This window comes from Eretmochelys imbricata, chromosome 7, assembly GCF_965152235.1.
Source record: "Eretmochelys imbricata isolate rEreImb1 chromosome 7, rEreImb1.hap1, whole genome shotgun sequence".
Classification (NCBI taxonomy): domain Eukaryota; kingdom Metazoa; phylum Chordata; order Testudines; family Cheloniidae; genus Eretmochelys; species Eretmochelys imbricata.
Genome location: NC_135578.1, coordinates 106448809 through 106466876, shown reverse-complemented (window position 1 = coordinate 106466876; position 18068 = coordinate 106448809). Strand labels below are relative to the sequence as shown.

General features: G+C 42.4%; 1 protein-coding gene across 7 annotated transcripts in view; it reads left to right on the top strand.

Moving 5' to 3' along the window:
- Positions 1–18068, top strand: part of PLEKHA1 (pleckstrin homology domain containing A1) — an 84786-nt gene that overhangs the window by 54486 nt on the left and 12232 nt on the right. For all 7 annotated transcript variants that reach the window (XM_077822993.1, XM_077822989.1, XM_077822994.1 and 4 more), the window contains 4 exons: positions 3061–3192; positions 4197–4340; positions 8323–8391; positions 15463–15527. In XM_077822993.1, the coding sequence (XP_077679119.1) occupies positions 3061–3192; positions 4197–4340; positions 8323–8391; positions 15463–15527 (410 nt within the window). The remainder of the gene's footprint in view (positions 1–3060; positions 3193–4196; positions 4341–8322; positions 8392–15462; positions 15528–18068) is intronic.

The window sequence follows — 18068 nt, the reverse complement described above, 5'->3', positions numbered from 1 at the left end:
TAACAAACCTTTGTAAAGGTTTTTCAGATGTGGAGGCTGGGGCAGATGGTTTAGAACTATTTGATTCCGACAAACTGGGATAAACATGGCCGTTTTCGAAAATAGCTAAGGCGGAACATGAACTGCTTTTGCTTCCGGTATTTCTCAAAGGTATTTCTCAAACTACCTGAACATGTTGTTTCACCAGGTAATCCTATTTACAAAGGTTGGGTGTCAGTTTTAGACACTTTCAGAGAGAGTTCCTAAAAGTTAGTTCCCTCAGCACTTCCTGTTTGATTTGGAAAGTACTAGATCTCCTATTTCCTTTCTTTGGTGCTCCTGTGATACAGTGATCTACTTCATCAGTACTCAGTATGAAGAGGTAAGTGGTAATACTCAGCATAGTCCCATTTGCCTTTTGTGTAGCTCGTATAACACACCTCACCTTTTATCCCCCTCTCTTGATGAAATAGTGCCAATTTTTGCTTGAAGGTAAGCTAATGTCCAGAGATTTCTTATAGTAGTGTATCAAGTTGAGTAACTTGCATTATCTGCATACAGTTCTTAATGTGTCTGTCTTAAATTGCTGTGGAACACTAATCTTTGGATCCTATTGTTAAACTCATCTTACAATTTGCACACTCCTCTCCCCAATATTCCATGTTAATGATTCTCAAAAAGAAAAGGAGGACTTGTGGCTCCTTGGAGACTAACAAATTTATTTGAGCATAAGCTTTCGTGAACTACAGCTCACTTCATTGGATGCATTCAGTGGAAAATACAGTGGGGAGATTTATATACATAGAGAACATGAAACAATGGGCGTTACCATACACAGTGTAACGAGAGTGATCACTGTAGGGTGAGCTATTACTAGCAGGAGAGCAGGGGGGAAAAACCTTTTGTAGTGATAATCAAGGTGGGCCATTTCCAGCAGTTGACAAGAATGTCTGAGGAACGGTGGGGGAGAGGGGGGGAATAAACATGGGGAAATAGTTTTACTTTGTGTAATGATCCATCCACTCCCAGTCTCTATTCAAGGTATACCTTCAAATCAGCGGCACTGCTATGGGTACCTGCATGGCCCCACAGAATGCCAATGTTTTTATGGCTGACTTAGAACAACGCTTCCTCAGCTCTCGTCCCCTAATGCCTCTACTCTACTTGCGCTACATTGATGACATCTTCATCATCTGGACTCATGGAAAAGAAGCCCTTGAGGAATTCCACCATGATTTCAACAATTTCCATCCCACCATCAACCTCAGCCTGAACCAGTCCACACACGAGATCCACTTCCTGGACGCGATGGTCACATAAACACCACCCTATACCGGAAACCTACTGACCGCTATGCCTACCTACATGCCTCCAGCTTTCATCCAGACCACACCACACGATCCATTGTCTACAGCCAAGCTCTACGATACAATCGCATTTGCTCCAACCCCTCAGACAAACACCTACAAGATCTCTCTCAAGCATTCTTACAACTACAGTACCCACCTGCTGAAGTGAAGAAACAGATTGACAGAGCCAGAAGAGTACCCAGAAGTCACCTGCTACAGGACAGGCCCAACAAAGCAAATAACAAAACACCACTAGCCATCACCTTCAGCCCCCAACTAAAACCTCTCGAACGCATCATCAAGGATCTACAACCCTATCCTGAAGGATGACCCATCACTCTCACAGATCTTGGGAGACAGGCCAATCATTGCTTACAGACAGCCCCCCAATCTGAAGCAAATACTCACCAGCAACCACACAACAGAACCACTAACCCAGGAACCTATCCTTGCAACAAAGCCCGTTGCCAACTGTGTGCCCACATATCTATTCAGGGACACCATCATAGGGCCTTATCACATCAGCCACACTATCAGAGGCTCGTTCACCTGCACATCTACCAATGTGATATGTGCCAGCAATGCCCCTCTATGTACATTGGCCAAACTGGACAGTCTCTACGTAAAAGAATAAATGGACACACACATACTGTTCCTCAGACGTTCTTGTCAACTGCTGGAAATGGCCCACCTTGATTATCATTACAAAAGGTTTTTTCCCCACCGCTCTCCTGCTGGTAATAGCTCACCTTAAGTGATCACTCTCGTTACAGTGTGTATGGTAACACCCATTGTTTCACTTTCTCTATGTATATAAATCTCCCCACTGTATTTTCCACTGAATGCATCCGATGAAGTGAGCTGTAGCTCACGAAAGCTTATGCTCAAATAAATTGGTTCGTCTCTAAGGTGCCACAAGTCCTCCTTTTCTTTTTACGAATACAGACTAACACGGCTGCTACTCTGAAACATGTTAATGATTATTAACCATTGCATTCTTTAGCCCTGAAGATTTTGCATTGAAGTACAAACCTGTATCTTGTCATTCTATAAAGCCGCTTGAACAGTATGGATAACTTTTTTCACCTTGCTCCAGATATTACAATTAAAGCAGAGTTTCAGTTTAGTTCATATTGTTTCATAGTAATTTAAATACCTTCATGCTAAGCATTAAATTGTGGGTGAAAATGCTGCATCAAGCAGCAAAGACACTTGTCAAACATCGACACGATAGCTTTGTATGAATAGTAACTCTTTGCATTACAGTAGTACCTAGACACCAAGGTTTGTGGTCCCATTGTACTAAGCAAAGTTTAGACGTAGTAAGAATCCTAGCCCCAAAGAGCTTAATGACAAGGTGGGAGAAACTATTTCTACTTTACAGATGAGAAATTGTGGCACAGAGAAACTGACTTGCTGAAGATTAGGTAGGGAGTTTGTGGCAGAGCTGGAAAGTGAAGCCTGATTTCCTGAGTCAAAGTCAAGTGTCTTAACCACAGATCAGTGTTTTTTTTTTTTCTGATATCGAACACAAATCTGTTGCAAACAGTTACCTATTGAGATATTTCTTTAGAATTAAAAACTAGTTGTAGAAATCCTTCTGGAGACTGAATGTGAGTGCTTGAATAATAACTGAGGCTTTTTAGGTACCTAAGCATGGGGATTACTAGCTTTATTTTTAGTCTTAAAACAGGGGAAAACATCAAATTATTCATCATGTCTAACTTTTCAGGTACCAAAGCAGTCTGATCTGCTATGTCAACCTGATAGCTCAAATCGCCAAGTTGAAAATCTGGGTGGAAAGAAACAAGTGTCTTACAGAACAGAAATTGTTGGTGGTGTTCCCATCATTACACCTACTCAGGTAATAGCTTCATACCAAGTAAGGAAATGTTATTAGTGGAAGAGTTGTGCTATGTGTCTGTCTTGTCAGGATACTCTGAGATACGTTATTTTACCAATAATAAATTTGTCAACCCATCCATCCTCATCCAGAAGACTCATACTCTCATAAGCTTGCTTTTTAAATTGTTTACCTGATATGGTATCTAGGTGTCTCTTCAACTATTTTACTTTTCTGTGACTGTATGAAAGATTACACTTTTAAGTGTTGACTTCTTTACTGCCAAGAATCAGACCCCCTATATGAGTTTGAATTTCTTGGCATGAAATGAGTTTCTGACATGAGCAATGTCAAAGTTGTTCAAGTTAGTCGATTACTGAAGTTAACTGATATATTTGTTTTTGCGTTTTGCAGTGGAGAAAGGAAAGATACTGATTGGCTCAGAAAGCCAAGATTTTTATAAACGGTGTGCTAGAAACCTGATTGAAAATAAAAAGCTAGTAATGGTTAGATCTAAAAGTAGATGCACTGTCATTCTACTGAGCTTGACACTCTGTGTACTATCTTATGCTTTTAGGTCACGTTGGGGGATTGGTTGTTCTGAAGACTTGCATGACTGGCCCAAATCATAGTTTTGGAATTATCTAGACTGTTGTACTCCTAAACAAAGTCATTCCATGGATTAATTTTTTTTAAAAGGAGTAAAGATTTTGTTTCTTAGGTCTTCAACATACTATTTTTAATTGCTTTATCTGTTCATAATCTGTTTTCAAACTGTGTAGTTTTGAGCAGTACCTGGAGTACTCCAGTAGGCCTTATGTAGATAATTGTCACATTGATATTACTGCTGTACTGCAGTGTCAAGTATTTGCTGCTTCTAAACAAATCAGAGATGGGGTTTGTGGGTACGGGGTGGACCAAATACCAAGTTTAGGGAACCAAATACACTTTCATTTTCTGTTCTTATATCCCTGGGCTTTGGAGCAAACGCTGAACATCCTGAACCTTTCTCTGATTCATTCTAGAAAGAAGAATTAAATGAATGTGGGGAAGGAGATGACAGAAATTACTTGAAACGGTCACAAAGCCACCTTCCTTACTTTACTGCTAAACCTCCCCCAGACAATGCTGTTATCAAAGCTGGCTATTGTGTTAAACAAGGCGCTGTGGTAAGTGATTTGGAGAATAATGCATTCCTCTTGTGAAGAACAGAGGCCCCAAAGTTATTACGGTTACTTTGCATATTATACTGAGATCAATTGATACTGATCTTTGGTTTTTACCAAATAACACTAATGTTGTTAAAATATTGAGGGTAGTTAGAATTAGAATTTTATCAAATGGGTGGTGATTCAGTAGTAGTAGTATGTGTTTTATCTCTGTATTGGTGGTATTTCAACTTTTGTGGGGATTTTTTGGTGCTTCCACTTGTTTTTGTATTAGTTTAAAATTTAAGACGTTTTGGGGAGGAAAACCATTGCTGCACATGGGTTTTAGGCTAAGTGTGTAATTAAGGGATGCTCTTTGGCATGAGAACATGCAGCTATTTTTTGTAATGAAAAGTGTATAGAAGATATTTGGACTGAAGCAAGAGTTTACTGCATGCAGGATTTATGAAGTGTGAAGTGGTTAGGGAAAGATTTTAGGTGTTCTATGTGGTTTGGAGGAGCAATTGTGCAATTCCAAAGGTGTGAAGGAGATTGGTGTGTCGCCAAACAGTTCAAGATTAAGGGATTTAGCACATGCTATATTCAAAGCTCTGCAAACTTGCAACATTGAAGTCTGGGAGCATGAAACTTTTATCATCATCAGAAGCAGAAAGTCTGCCAAAGTGGCAGCGGGGCCACTAGATGGCCAAGCTGTTAAAGAACACTCAAGGAAGACACGGGCATTGTGGAAGAAGTAAATGGATTCTTTCTGTCAATCTTAACTGCAGAGGATGTGGGGGAAATACCCATATCGGAGCTATCCTTTTTGGTTGACAGATCTGAAGTACTGTCCCACATTGATGTGTCAATAGAAGATGTTTTAGAACCAATTTAATAAATTAAACACTAAATTACCAGGAGCAGATGGTATTCACCCAAGAGTTGTGATGGAACTCAAATATGGAATTTCCGCTCTAACAACTGTAGTATATAACCCATTTCATAAACAAGTCTGTACCAGATGACTGGAAAGTAGCTAATGCTGATTTTTAAAGGATTCTAGATGCAGTTCTAATGATTATAGGCTGGTGAGTCTAACTTGAGTACCAGGCATATTGGTAGAAATTATAGCAAAGAACAAAATGATCAGAGATATAGATAACTCTTGCCTAACAAATTGTGTTTAACACAGCTTTTGTAAAGGGAAGCCGTGCCTCACTAACCTATTAGAATTCTTTGAGAGTATGAACAGATGCGTAGACAAGGATGACCCAGCTGATGTAGTATACTTGGATTTTCAGAAAGTCTTGGACAAGGTCCCTCACCAAAGACTCTTACAGACACTAAGTAGTCATGGGATAAGAGGGAAAGGTCTCTCATGGATCAGTAACTGGTTAAAAGATAGGAAACGAAGGGTAGGAATAAATGGGCAGTTTTCACAATGGAGAGAAGTGAACAGCAGGATCCTCCAAAGATCTGTATTGGGACCTGTACTGTTCAACATATTCATGATCGGAAAAGGGAGTGAACAGTGAAGTGGCACAGTTTGCATGTGATACAACATTATTCAATATAGTTAAGTCCAAAGTTGATTGCATAGGGTTACAAAGGGATCTCACAAGACTGGGTGATTGGGCAACAAAATGGCAGATGAAATTCTGTGTTTAAGTGCAAAGTAATGCATGTTGCGAAAAATAATCCCCGCTATATGTATATAATGATGAGTTCTAAATTAGCGGTTACCACTCAAGAAAGGGATCTTGGAGTTACCATGGGTAGTTTTCAGAAAACTTCAGCTCAGTATGCAGCAATGCTTAAAAAAGCTAACCATGTTGGGGACTATGAGGAAAGGGATAAAAAATAAGACAAAGTATCATACCTTGAATAAGGTTCAGAGAATAGAGACTGAAAAGATTAGGGCTGTTCCACTTAGAACAGCTAAAGGGTGAGGGATATGATAGAGGTCTATAAAAACATGAATGGTGTGGAAAAAGTGAATAGAGAAGTGTTATTTTCCCACGGTACAAAAACTAAGGGTCACCCAATGAAAAGAATGGGTAACAGATCTAATATAAACAAGAGGAACCTGTGGAACTCATTGCCATGGGAGGGTATTATGTCCAGAAGTATAATTTGGTTCAAAAAGGAATTAGATAAATTCATGGAGGATAGGGCTATCAGTGCCTATTACACAAGATGGTTATAGATGTAACTCCATGCTCAGGGCAACCCTAAACCTCTGACTGCTAGAAGCTGGGAAGAAAAGACAGGGCTGAATTACTCCAACTACCCTGTTCTGTACACTCCCTCTGAAACTTTGGTATTTGCCACTCTAGGAGATAGGATAGTGAACTAGATTGGACCACCGAGTACAGCTGTTCTTATGAACTTGTTCTTCCTTTTTATTTTAGAAGGACACCAAAGAAATGCCACACACAAATAAGTTTAAAATGATGCTTAGGTTGCATGGTTAGACTCAAATCAGAATGTCCGTTACAATTGCGTGAAAACTTTGTCTGCTCTTGTGTGTGTGCATTATGTTAGTATTTACATTATCTTGTTTCTCAAACACCATGTAGAAAACTCATTTTCTAATCTGAGATGTGTACGCAGAAATACTGTGTTCGTTAGACTGAAGTAATATGAAAAGTATTACGTGAACTATATGTATAATACAGTCCATATTAGGTGTGCAACTTACAATAACAGTGAAAATTTGTTCACTTATAGGCTGCATAAATTCATAGCCAAATTGCCTTTGTAGTATATGAGTACTGGCCAAATTATTCAAATATATGAGGCGATACTGTTTAAGCAGTTTAAGTAAAAAAAATCTATTAAGCCATTATCACATTATTAGTGGGAAGGGTGTAAATATAAACCCCTATGTTATATTAAACATTTTACTTTTTGATATACCAATTTATATGCAAACATATTCGTTCTTTTTTTACTCATAGTTTAAGCGCTATGTAATAGAAGTACATACTTTCTTCACCACCACTATTCAATGTACTTTCCTGCTTACTATCTTCATGGTTGGCTGGCGGCATATTCCCTAGTTTTCTTTATATTTCTCTGAACAGAATAAGGTATATTTCTGGCTTATTCATATTTGCAGTGTTGTTGTAGCCGTATTGGTCCCACGATATTAGAGACAAGGTGGGTGAAGTAGTACCTTGTAATGGACCAACTTGTCCCTTTCACCAAGAGAAGCTTTCAATCTTACACAGAGGTCTTCATGTCTTTCTATTTTTTGTCCCTCTCGGTTTACCCTTATCCCAGTTTTCCATTCAAGTAATCGTATCACTTTAATCCCATTTGTTATTCCAGGTCATTTGATGTGTATGACGTGAATAAAGTACACGTTTGATTCATTCTACCTGTATGTAGAATGTCAGATAGAAAGTGCATATTTCAGATTTGTCCACAGCACTTTTGGAACAGATTCCCTAAATCAAGGAATTTGGACCTCACTTCATCAGTGGTAATTTGTCCTGTATAGGATTGTAGTTCCCTAAATTTTCCCCAGATACCTTTTTTCTGTTCTCACTCTTTTCCAAAGGAGCATCTAAACATTTTTTGCCACTTTCTACAGAATGATGAGTAATTGAATTACCATACTGCTGATTTCACAGACTTAGAGGCATTGTGATCCTTAAGAAAACCTTTCCAAGTGTACTTCTTGTGAAATTAAATCTTAGACTTTACAGAACAGGATATTTGGCTTTAAAATAATCTAGAGTAATGAATGTAGGAAACATTATTCCTATGAATAGGAATAATTGGAAATAAAAGTGTGGCACTTCAAGAAATATCCAATAGCTTTTTAGTAGAAATTGCTAAAAGTAATTTCAAAAATAAAAATTGGAAAATGCAGCTTCCATATAACTGCTAATGGTTCACTGATGTATTTTTCAAAAAACCTAGCTAGACTGAGTGTAATTAAAGGGAATCATGTATTGCTTGGATTACAATATTTTCTTTTTTTTTCCTTTAATAGATGAAGAACTGGAAGAGAAGATACTTTCAGTTAGATGAAAACACAATCGGCTATTTCAAATCTGAACAGGTATGTTCCCAAATGTTATATGTAGCTTTCAAAAGATGTCTGGAAGTAAATTTCAAAAATACACACTGAAGGTTTCTTAATGATCTACTTGGTGTCTGAAAAAGTTCAGTGCTGCTTTTGTAACTTTCTGTAATTCTGTTCTATGTTTTCAGTATTTTTTTTTTTATGAAAATAGGTCATCTCTTTCTTTGGAAGTTTAATTCTCTGACCTCGCAATCTGCTGCTTTTGGGGCTGATATGGTATTGTGGAGGATTGATCTCCAGTAAGGAGTAATAGTGAATAGAATGAATTTCTAAATATGCACAACAGGCGTCACTCATTTTGCATCAGTATTTTGTTCCTCTCATGCTTGGTGGATGTTCACTGCATTATAAATGATTGTCTTAAGAAATGCTGATTGTGAAATAGTCCAAGCAAATGTTAAAAGAAGCACAATGCTGTATTTAAGCTTCCCTGCATAGCTGCACAGTTCCTCCTGGCTTCCTCTCCTGCCTTGACATGGCCTTTGTCAAAAGCAAATTCAGAGGTATGCAGCTAAGAAACAAACATCCTCTCTCACTGGGAAGGTCAGCTGGCTTTCGCAGCAGAGTGGACTTTCTGCCTTTTTTGAATGGGACTGCCTCAGCTCCTCACCCCCTGGTAAGAAAGGAAGCAGGCAGGATTGGAAAAGAACTGACAGGGAAGGAAGGGCTTCTTGTCAATCTCCATCAGGAGGGAGTGAAGCTAGAAGGGCTGCATGCCAGATGAAAGACTGTACCAGAATCCCTATAGGTACCAGCAGCCACACCTCAGATCATCAGCTTAGCTGCTTTCTCTTCTTCCCAGTCCTCTTCACTAGTGGTCCTGGGTGGAAGGCACCAGAGACCACATGGATGCTGCCAACACCAGTGTGTGATAAGGGGCATTTGGCTTCGGCTCTCACCCCCTGTCATCTCTATAACCCTGCTCCAAAGAAACCTACTCATGTCCTATGCTGTGACATTCAGGGGAAACAGATCTATCTGGCCCATATGGATCCCGCATGCAACAGTGGGGTAGAGCTGCTAAGGAGCCCCATTCTTGAGCATCTGGTCAGTATTTTCCATGAGAGATTGTCAAGGGGCCTATGTTGGGGAAGGGGAGACAAATAAGCCCAGCCTCTCTGAGGATGGGTTGATTGCTCCAAAAATGTTTCCAATAGCTAGCAATCTCTGAGCCCAGTTTTGCTCCTACTTCTGAAGCATGATTACTGGGACAAACTCCTGAAGGGGGGAAAAACCATTGCATTTTCCCCTGCTCACCTTCATAGAGTGCAGCAGTGTGGATAATCCTCAGTGTCGAGTTCTCTTGCTCACCTTCATGGAGTTCAGCAGGGCAGGTCAATTCTGAAAAGACCACATCATAGACATGCTTGTTCCTCTAGGCATGCATGCGCACATACCCACAAAGCCCAGCAGTCCAGATCAGAAGCTGTGTTCCCTTTAATTTTTTACGTCTATGTGCAGAATGAATTTTATGTGCACCAATATGGAGGTGATGAGGTGTTTGGGGTTCAGGCCGCCCTGGGGCTACAGTGAGTGAGAGGACTCCCCGCAGCCCTCTCTTGCTGCAGCAGCTCGGGGCCAGAGGAGAGGTGTCTCTCCCCAACCGTGGCAGCTCCAGCTGGGCTGGGCCAAGGGAGGGGCTCCACTAGACAGCAGCTCCGATGGGCTTTGGGCGGGGCGCATCTCCCGGCTGTGGTAGGTCTGTGCTGGGGCCGGTGGGGAGGGGTGTCTCTCACCCAACTACTCCGGTGAGCCGGGGAAGGGGCGCTTCTCCCCTGGTTGCGGGCAAGGCCCATGCTGGGGCTGGTAGGGAGGGGTGCCTCTCCTCTGGCAGGCATGCAGTTTAGAGGGAACTTAGGTTAGAAGTATAGACTCTTTCAGGCAGAGATGTACAGAATATTGTGAAACTATGCTGAGGAGGTCTGCAGCTGCCTCTGACAAACTTATAGTAATATATCCTTCCTTCACCCTGGGAAGGTATAATGAAGGGGGTTTGGGTCTTCCTGTCACACCTAAAAGTCTAGGACGGTATCAGACTGTCATTCCCATCATCAGACTGGGATCCCTACCAGACATAAATGTGGGTATTTTCCCTGGTGATCAGGAACTTAGCATTTCTAACTGGGGGAGATATTTACCTGTAAGAGTGGTCTTGTCACTCTACAGACCCTTCACAAAAAGAAAAGGAGTACTTGTGGCACCTTAGAGACTAACCAATTTATTTGAGCATAAGCTTTCGTTAGCTACAGCTCACTTCATCGGATGCATACTGTGGAAACTGCAGAAGACATTATATACACAGAGACCATGAAACAATACCTCCTCCTACCCCACTCTCCTGCTGGTAATAGCTTATCTAAAGTGATCACTCTCCTTACAATGTGTATGATAATCAAGTTGGGCCATTTCCAGCACAAATCCAGGTTTTCTCACCCTCCGCCCCCTCCCCCCCCCCACACACAAACTCACTCTCCTGCTGGTAATAGCCCATCCAAAGTGACCACTCTCTTTACAATGTGTATGATGATCAAGGTGGGCCATTTCCAGCACAAATCCAGGTTCTCACCGCCCCCCCCCCCACACACCTTTTTTTTTTCCCAAAAACCACACACACAAACTCATTCTCCTGCTGGTAATAGCTTATCCAAAGTGACCACTCTCCTTACAATGTGTATGAAAATCAAGGTGGGCCATTTCCAGCACAAATCCAGGTTTTCTCACCCCCCACCCCCATACACACACAAACTAACTCTCCTGCTGGTAATAGTTGATCCAAAGTGACCACTCTCCCTACAATGTGCATGATAATCAAGGTGGGCCATTTCCAGCACAAATCCGGGTTCCCCCCCCCCGCCCCCCAAATACACAAACTCACTCTCCTGCTCCACCCTTCACAGGCAGCCAAGTTCACACTCCACCCTTCACAGGCAGCCAAGTTCAGGCGAGTACCTAAGCCCCTTTTCTTTTTGGCATGAAAACTCTCAGGTTGCATCAGATTAATCAAAAACAAACGGTGAACTGTTATAACACTCTAAGGGCCCCCACATGCTTTCACAAACAATGCTAACGTGGATGGCCCCGTGTCTCTTGAGAAGAGGCAACTTCATTCCCTCTGCATGAGATGAGCATTGGCATTTTACCTGCGGAGAATGAAACAGATCAGAGACTCACCCAGACTGTTTGTTGTTATTGCCGTAGAACGAGTACATGGACAAACTATGTTCTCTCAGAGAGTCTAAGTGGATCTACTGTCAGTTGGCACAGCTTCCTCCTCCACATGGGGTAAGGGCTCACTGTACATAGGGAGCCTCAATAGTATCACTTCAGGAAGTGCCTCCGCTTGATATTTGCAGGGCAGGTACATGGAGTTCCATCCGTACATTCATGAGACATTATGCCTTGGTTCAAGGCTCCTCTGCTGACTCATCCTTCAGGACAGTGGTTCTACAAGCAGCTGTACAACATGGAGCTTTGCATCCTCCTCCTCTCTTGGTATTGCTTGTCAGTCACCTGTGGTGAAATAAAACATAGGGACCAGCACTCGAAGAAGAAAGGGAAGTGTCTAGTTTTAACTGGAGTTCTTTGAGATGTGAGGTCCCTATCTGTATTCCACTATTCCTATTCCTTTCCCTCTGCTTCGGAATATGACAAGATTCATGGTAGAGACGGAACTGGAGAGGTAGTCGATCTGCCCGACTCCTTATATCTTTGGTGCAGGGGCACAGGTGGAACACTGGAGACTGCTTGCAAGATTTCTCCGGTCTCAGGTGCATGGCATACACTTGTACTTCACAGTGGAATACGGATATGGACCACGCATCTCAAAGAATTCCACAATAAGGTAAGTAACTTCCCTATGCCCAAAGGAGGTACTCATGTACTTATACAAGAATTGCAGGAATATCTTTGTCTTATTCCTAGTCTGAGTAACCCATGAAAAAGCCATGACATGAATTAAATTATTCATCTACTTCAGATCGGCACGTTACAACCTCTGTTCCTCATTTCTATTTCTAGCCTTAGAGGTTTGGGGACAAACAGAACAGGGCCCTGCATGAAATATCTAAGTAAGTTTCTATAGGAGGCTTGTCTTCAAAGAATTTCCATTTTACCATCCTCAAGACAACTCTTATGTTTTGCAGCTGTCTGGCAGCTCTCTTCCCATAGTCAGTCATTATCTTTTGAAATTACATGTGCTGCCAGGGTCTTTCTCCAGGATCATGGCAACAATAATATTGGCATTAGGGAAGAAGGAAATTCACTTACCAGAAAAATTATCTGGGAAGAGAGAAGGATTAAGTACACAGAGAAAGCTGAAGTAAACACACTGAAACGGTTCCTGAAGTATCTTGGATTCAGGACAGATGCATGGTGCCAGAAAAGTCAGTCATAGGCCTGGGCTGACATTGAATACGATCAAGTGCTAGGTTTCACCTCAGAAGGTTAACAGATTATGATTTCCATAAAGGAAAACAAGTGGCATCTTCAGCTCTCATAGAGATCTGCTGTTGCAAAATCAGTCCTCCATCCAGGACCAAAGATGTTTGAAATAAACACTTGGAAGAAGCATAAGCTCATTGGGGCACGGACTGTCTTTTTCTTCTGTTTGTATCATGCCTCGCTCAGTAGGGTTCTGGTCAGTACTAGATTTGCCATGGCGCTGGGCCCACAATCCAAAGGGGCCCCGGCCCGGCCTGCTTTTCGCCCCTCCGCTTTCTCCTGTGAGGGCAGAAGCTTGATGCTGCCGGCTCCTGCTGCAGCAGGGCAGGCTCTGCTGCCAGCCAAGCGCCTCCCCTGCCTCTTCCCTGAGGGTGCAAGTTCCCTCCCCTCCCCTCCCCCACTCCCTGCTACCGATCAGCTGTTTGCTGTTTGGTTATCCAGTCATAGCCAATGCCATTTTCTTTATTTTGGTAAGAATATAAGAACGGCCATACTGGGTCAGACCAAAGGTCCATCTTGCCCAGTATCCTGTCTTCCGATAGTGGCCAGTGCTAGGTGCCCCAGAGGGAATGAATGGAACAGGTAATCATCAAGTGATCATTCTCTGTTGCTCATTCCCAGCTTCTGGAAAAGAGAGGCTAGGGACATCATCCCTGCCTGTCCTGGCTAATAGCCATTGATGGACCTATCCTCTGTGAACTTACCTAGTTCTTTTTTGAACTCTGTTCTCTTGGCCTTAACAACATCCTCTGGCAACAAGTTCCACAGGTTGATTGTGAAAAGGCAGAAATCTTCTCCATGCCTTAGTGCCCAGGGGAAGATAGAGGAGATATTTTATCTGTTTCAGATGCCAATATTTAATGGAAGATCTTGCTTCCCAGGCACTGTGGAGGCACATTTCTATGAAATTTCCATTGTAACGGATCTGTGGGCCTTAGCAGAAAGAATAAGAGAACTTGTCTGTGCTACCTGAAAATTTCCTTTCTTTGAGTAATAAAGTTAACAGATCCGGCCCTCCGTGTAGACAAATGGATCATCCTGAACATCCATTCTGATTCCATTCCTGAAGGAATGGAAATTAGCATCCCAGGATTTGGGTGTTTTTGTTATTAAATGGAATTTAGTATGCTCTGTAAGAGAAATCATTGTGCTTTTCCGCAAAGTATAGTTAACAATCTATAGGGAAAGTAGATTTGAATCATCCTGGCTGTGCAATTTCTCACTGAAGGTAACTTCAGGAGGTAGGGCATTCCCCTGCTGCCAATGAGAGACAGGTCTTGTTCTTCCTTGAAGCTGCAAGTTGTCAGAAATACCTATAAGTAACCTTAGTATTAAAAATAAAATTTCAGGTAAGGAGAGAGAAACTTTTCTATTCCCTCCAACAGCCACATGGTGGCACATGAAACTGGAAGTTGAAAGGCCAGTGCTGAGGTTTATTTAAATGTTCAGGAAATAGACCTATGTATAACGGAGAAATGGCCTGAAGTGAATAGGATGAAATTCAATAAGGACAAATGCAAAGTACTGCACTTAGGAAGGAACAATCAGTTGCACGCATACAAAATGAGAAATGACTGCCTAGGAAGGAGTACTGCAGAAAAGGATGTGGAGGTCATAGTGGATCACAACCTAAGTATGAGTCAATTGTGTAATACTGTTTCAAAAAACATGAATATCAATCTGGGATTTATTCGCAGGAATGTTGTAAGCAAGACATGAGAAGTAATTCTTTTCCGTTCTACTACACGCTGATTAGGCCTCAACTGGAGTGTATTGTCCAGTTCTGGCTGCCACATTTCCAGAAAGATGTGGACAAATTGGGGAGAGTCCAGAGAAGAGCAGCAAAAAAAGGTCTAGGAAAGAGGTATAGAAAACATGACCTCTGAGGGAAGATTGGGTTTGTTTAGTCTGGAGAAGAGAAGACTGAGGGGGGACATAATAGTTTTCAGGTACATAAAATGTTATAATAAGGAGAGAGAAAAATTTGTTCTCTTTAACCTCTGAGGATAGGACAAGAAGCAATGGGCTTAAATTGCAGCAAGGGTGGGTTAGGTTGGACATTAGAAGAAACTTCCTCACTGTCAGGGTAGTTAAACACTTGAATAAATTGCCTGGGGAGGTTGTGGAATCTCCATCACTGGAGATTTTTTTAAGAGCAGGTTAGACAAACACCTGTCAGGGATGGTCTGGATTGTATTTAGTCCTGCCATGAGGGCAGGGGACAGGACTAGATCTCTCGAGGTCCCTTCAAGTCCTACAATTCTGATTCTCTGATTACTGCGCCATGCTTTGGAAAGAAAGAGGTGGCTTAAGTCATGGAGATCCTCTTGGACTTTATCCAGTTGAGTATAATGGGTAGCTACACAAAGTTCCAAATAATAATTTAAAAAATAGTTCATAATGCTTTCATGCTTTAGAATTTGTGGAGGAGTTCAATGCTTGTGAGAGTGAACAAAGTCTTAGCTGGAGAAAGCCATAATGAATCGCTGCCTTGGAAGTCTCCCTTTAGATCTCTCTGTTATTGCAAATCAGTCCTGAGTAACAAAATCCTGGTTTTTGAATCTTGAAAGAAATTAGTCCACTGAAACCTTTTTTCCTTTTTTGCAGGAAAAGGAACCTCTCCGGATCATACCTCTTAAAGAGGTCCATAAAGTTCAGGAATGTAAACAAAGGTGAGAAGAATTAACCATTGATGCAAAATTCTGAAGTATCACAGTAAACAGTGTTGTTGGGGCTAGAATGTAGGATCAGCCAAAAGATGTGTAGCTTAATTCCAATTAGTTAATTTAGATACGTGTGTGATAGTTGGTGTATTTAGGGACAAAAGATAGCTTTGTGTTTAAGTACCCTGTTGTATCTAAACAGTGCAATGTATGATGTATAATATGAGATCTCGATATTGAGGCTTGCACTGCGTGATCCCTAGCAGTGAGTTAAGGTCAGAATGAACCATGAACGACAAAATCAAGGAAACAATTAAACCACTAATATCAGTATATTTTGAAGTGAGGCTGGAACCGAAATGTCTACTTCGGGTATGTGTTGGTGAAGATTCTGCTGTAGGTGTGCTTGCACCTCACATACATGAGATTGGAGTCTTTCTGAATAGCAGCATGTGTCAGGGTCATGCGTGTGCCCTGTGCCTCCTTGTGATAGCAATAATGTGACCCTGCCTCAGTTCCTTCTTACCACTCGTGGCAGACGGCAGAGTCTCTGTTCCTGATTGCATGGATGCTGGCAAGCAGAGTACCACTGAAAGAGACTGCTCCTTGCAGATTCAGGAGATTTTCTTCTACAGAACGGAAAACATCTGGAAGATTTGCGCCTCAAAACGGAGGAGCTTCCCAACACAGTCTAGACCCGTTGCAGTTTCTGTTGCCAAAGATCCTTTACTACTTGCTGCATTTAAAAATAGCCTCTTGTTCAGCTCTGTCAGTGTCCACCTTATGACAGTCTCAACTTGTTACCCTCTAGTGTAGTCGTGCTTTATCTTCTCTGACTCATCTGTGCCCAGGTTCCTCACGAGCCCATTGCATGCTTACTGCCAGGCATGCACTAGGATTCCCTCCAAGGCTGTTCCAACTCTGTTTATCCAGAACACCTTGCCCAGTTCTGGGAGAAGACTTCATCCAATTCTCTGGGTCCAAAATGCTCGGTTCGACTCCAGATTTCGTCACTCAGGTTATTTTGTTTGGCACACAGCAAAGCTACACTTGAGTGGATCGGACTCCAACATAGGGCATGGGTATAGGGCCTACCATACATCCAAAGTTACATAGAAAACCTCTTCCTTTACATACATTTACACATTGAATTATGTGCCTCATGATTGGCTTGGTTACTTGTCAGAAACTAATCCATGTACATCCCGTTCTGTTCACGTAGAATCTGATCTTTACATCATCTCTACATTCCTAACTCCTCTTGCCAATTGTTGGTAAATGGTTTCCTGAGTGTTCTCCCTCTTATCTTTGCAGGCCCAGACATTCTGTCTTTCAGATTACTGACCTGTTAACTTACTTAGCACAAATGTTCTGTTTTCAGCCTCATGATGTGTTTACCTCCCTAATTCTATCCTACAAGAAATGACGCCTCACTCCAGAAGTTAATTGCTCATGTCAGACCAGTCCTCAGCGACATTAGGGACCCTGTTCTGGCATGGGATCTTGATATTGTCATCCTGAATCTTAGGGAGCCCATCTTTGAACCTCTTTCAGTATGCTCTTTGCACCAGATTACCCTCACCCTTTCTGGTTGCGGTCACCTCAACTAGAAGGATTAGAGAGCTTCAAGCACTCATGGCTGAGCCACCCTACATTGTTTCACAAGGAACAGGTAGTGCTGAGAGTAGAAGAAGCTTCAGACTCTGGATGTCTCCAGATCCTTATTTTATTACTTGACAGAACCAAACTATTCAGACTCTCTGGTTATTTGTAGACATAGCTGTGTTTGAAAGGTCAGGCTTTTTAATTAGAGGATTCTGTCACTGAGGTCATAGCTTGCGTAACTTTCTGGGACCTCTGTGACTTCTTCCACAGCAGCAGGGCTGGAGAAGCTATCAGCCCTGGGGCCACCAGAGCAGTGGCCCCAGGGCTGAAACAGCAGCTGGGATTGGGTCAGCCCCCCTGGGGTTGAAGAGCAGTGGCAGTCAGCCACTGTCACAGGAACAGCAGTGGGGCTGGAGCAATGGTATTCCACCCCTGATGCAGGAGCAGCGGCGGTGATGGAGCAGTGGGCTGGCAGTGAGCCCCAGGGACGCCGGAGCAGTGGGCCGGCCCCCCCTGGGGCTGGAGGAGTGGCGGTCAGCCTGACTTAGTCCCCCAGCCCCAGGGTATTTTAGTAAAAGTCAGGGGACAGGTCAGGGGCTTGCCAGTTCTGGGTTTAACCAGCTGGCTCCTCACCCCCATTGGCCTTGGTTTTTACAGTGTTTGGGATTTGATTACCTTGGACAACTAGGCCTAAGCACTGTCAGATCAGGTTATTCCATACAGTTACTTTCCATACCGCCTCCCCACCCTATCTCTTTTGAGAGGGGTCCCTGAAGAGACACTGCATCTGGGGGCTGTAGAGAAGGTCTGCCTGCATCATTAGGGGCAAGGTTTCCGCTCCTCGTATCTCTGGTTCTCAAGTCCAAGGGAGGGATGAAACCTATACTTGACCTTTGCAATCTTAACAAATACATCATGTACATGAGATTCCGTATGGTCACACTA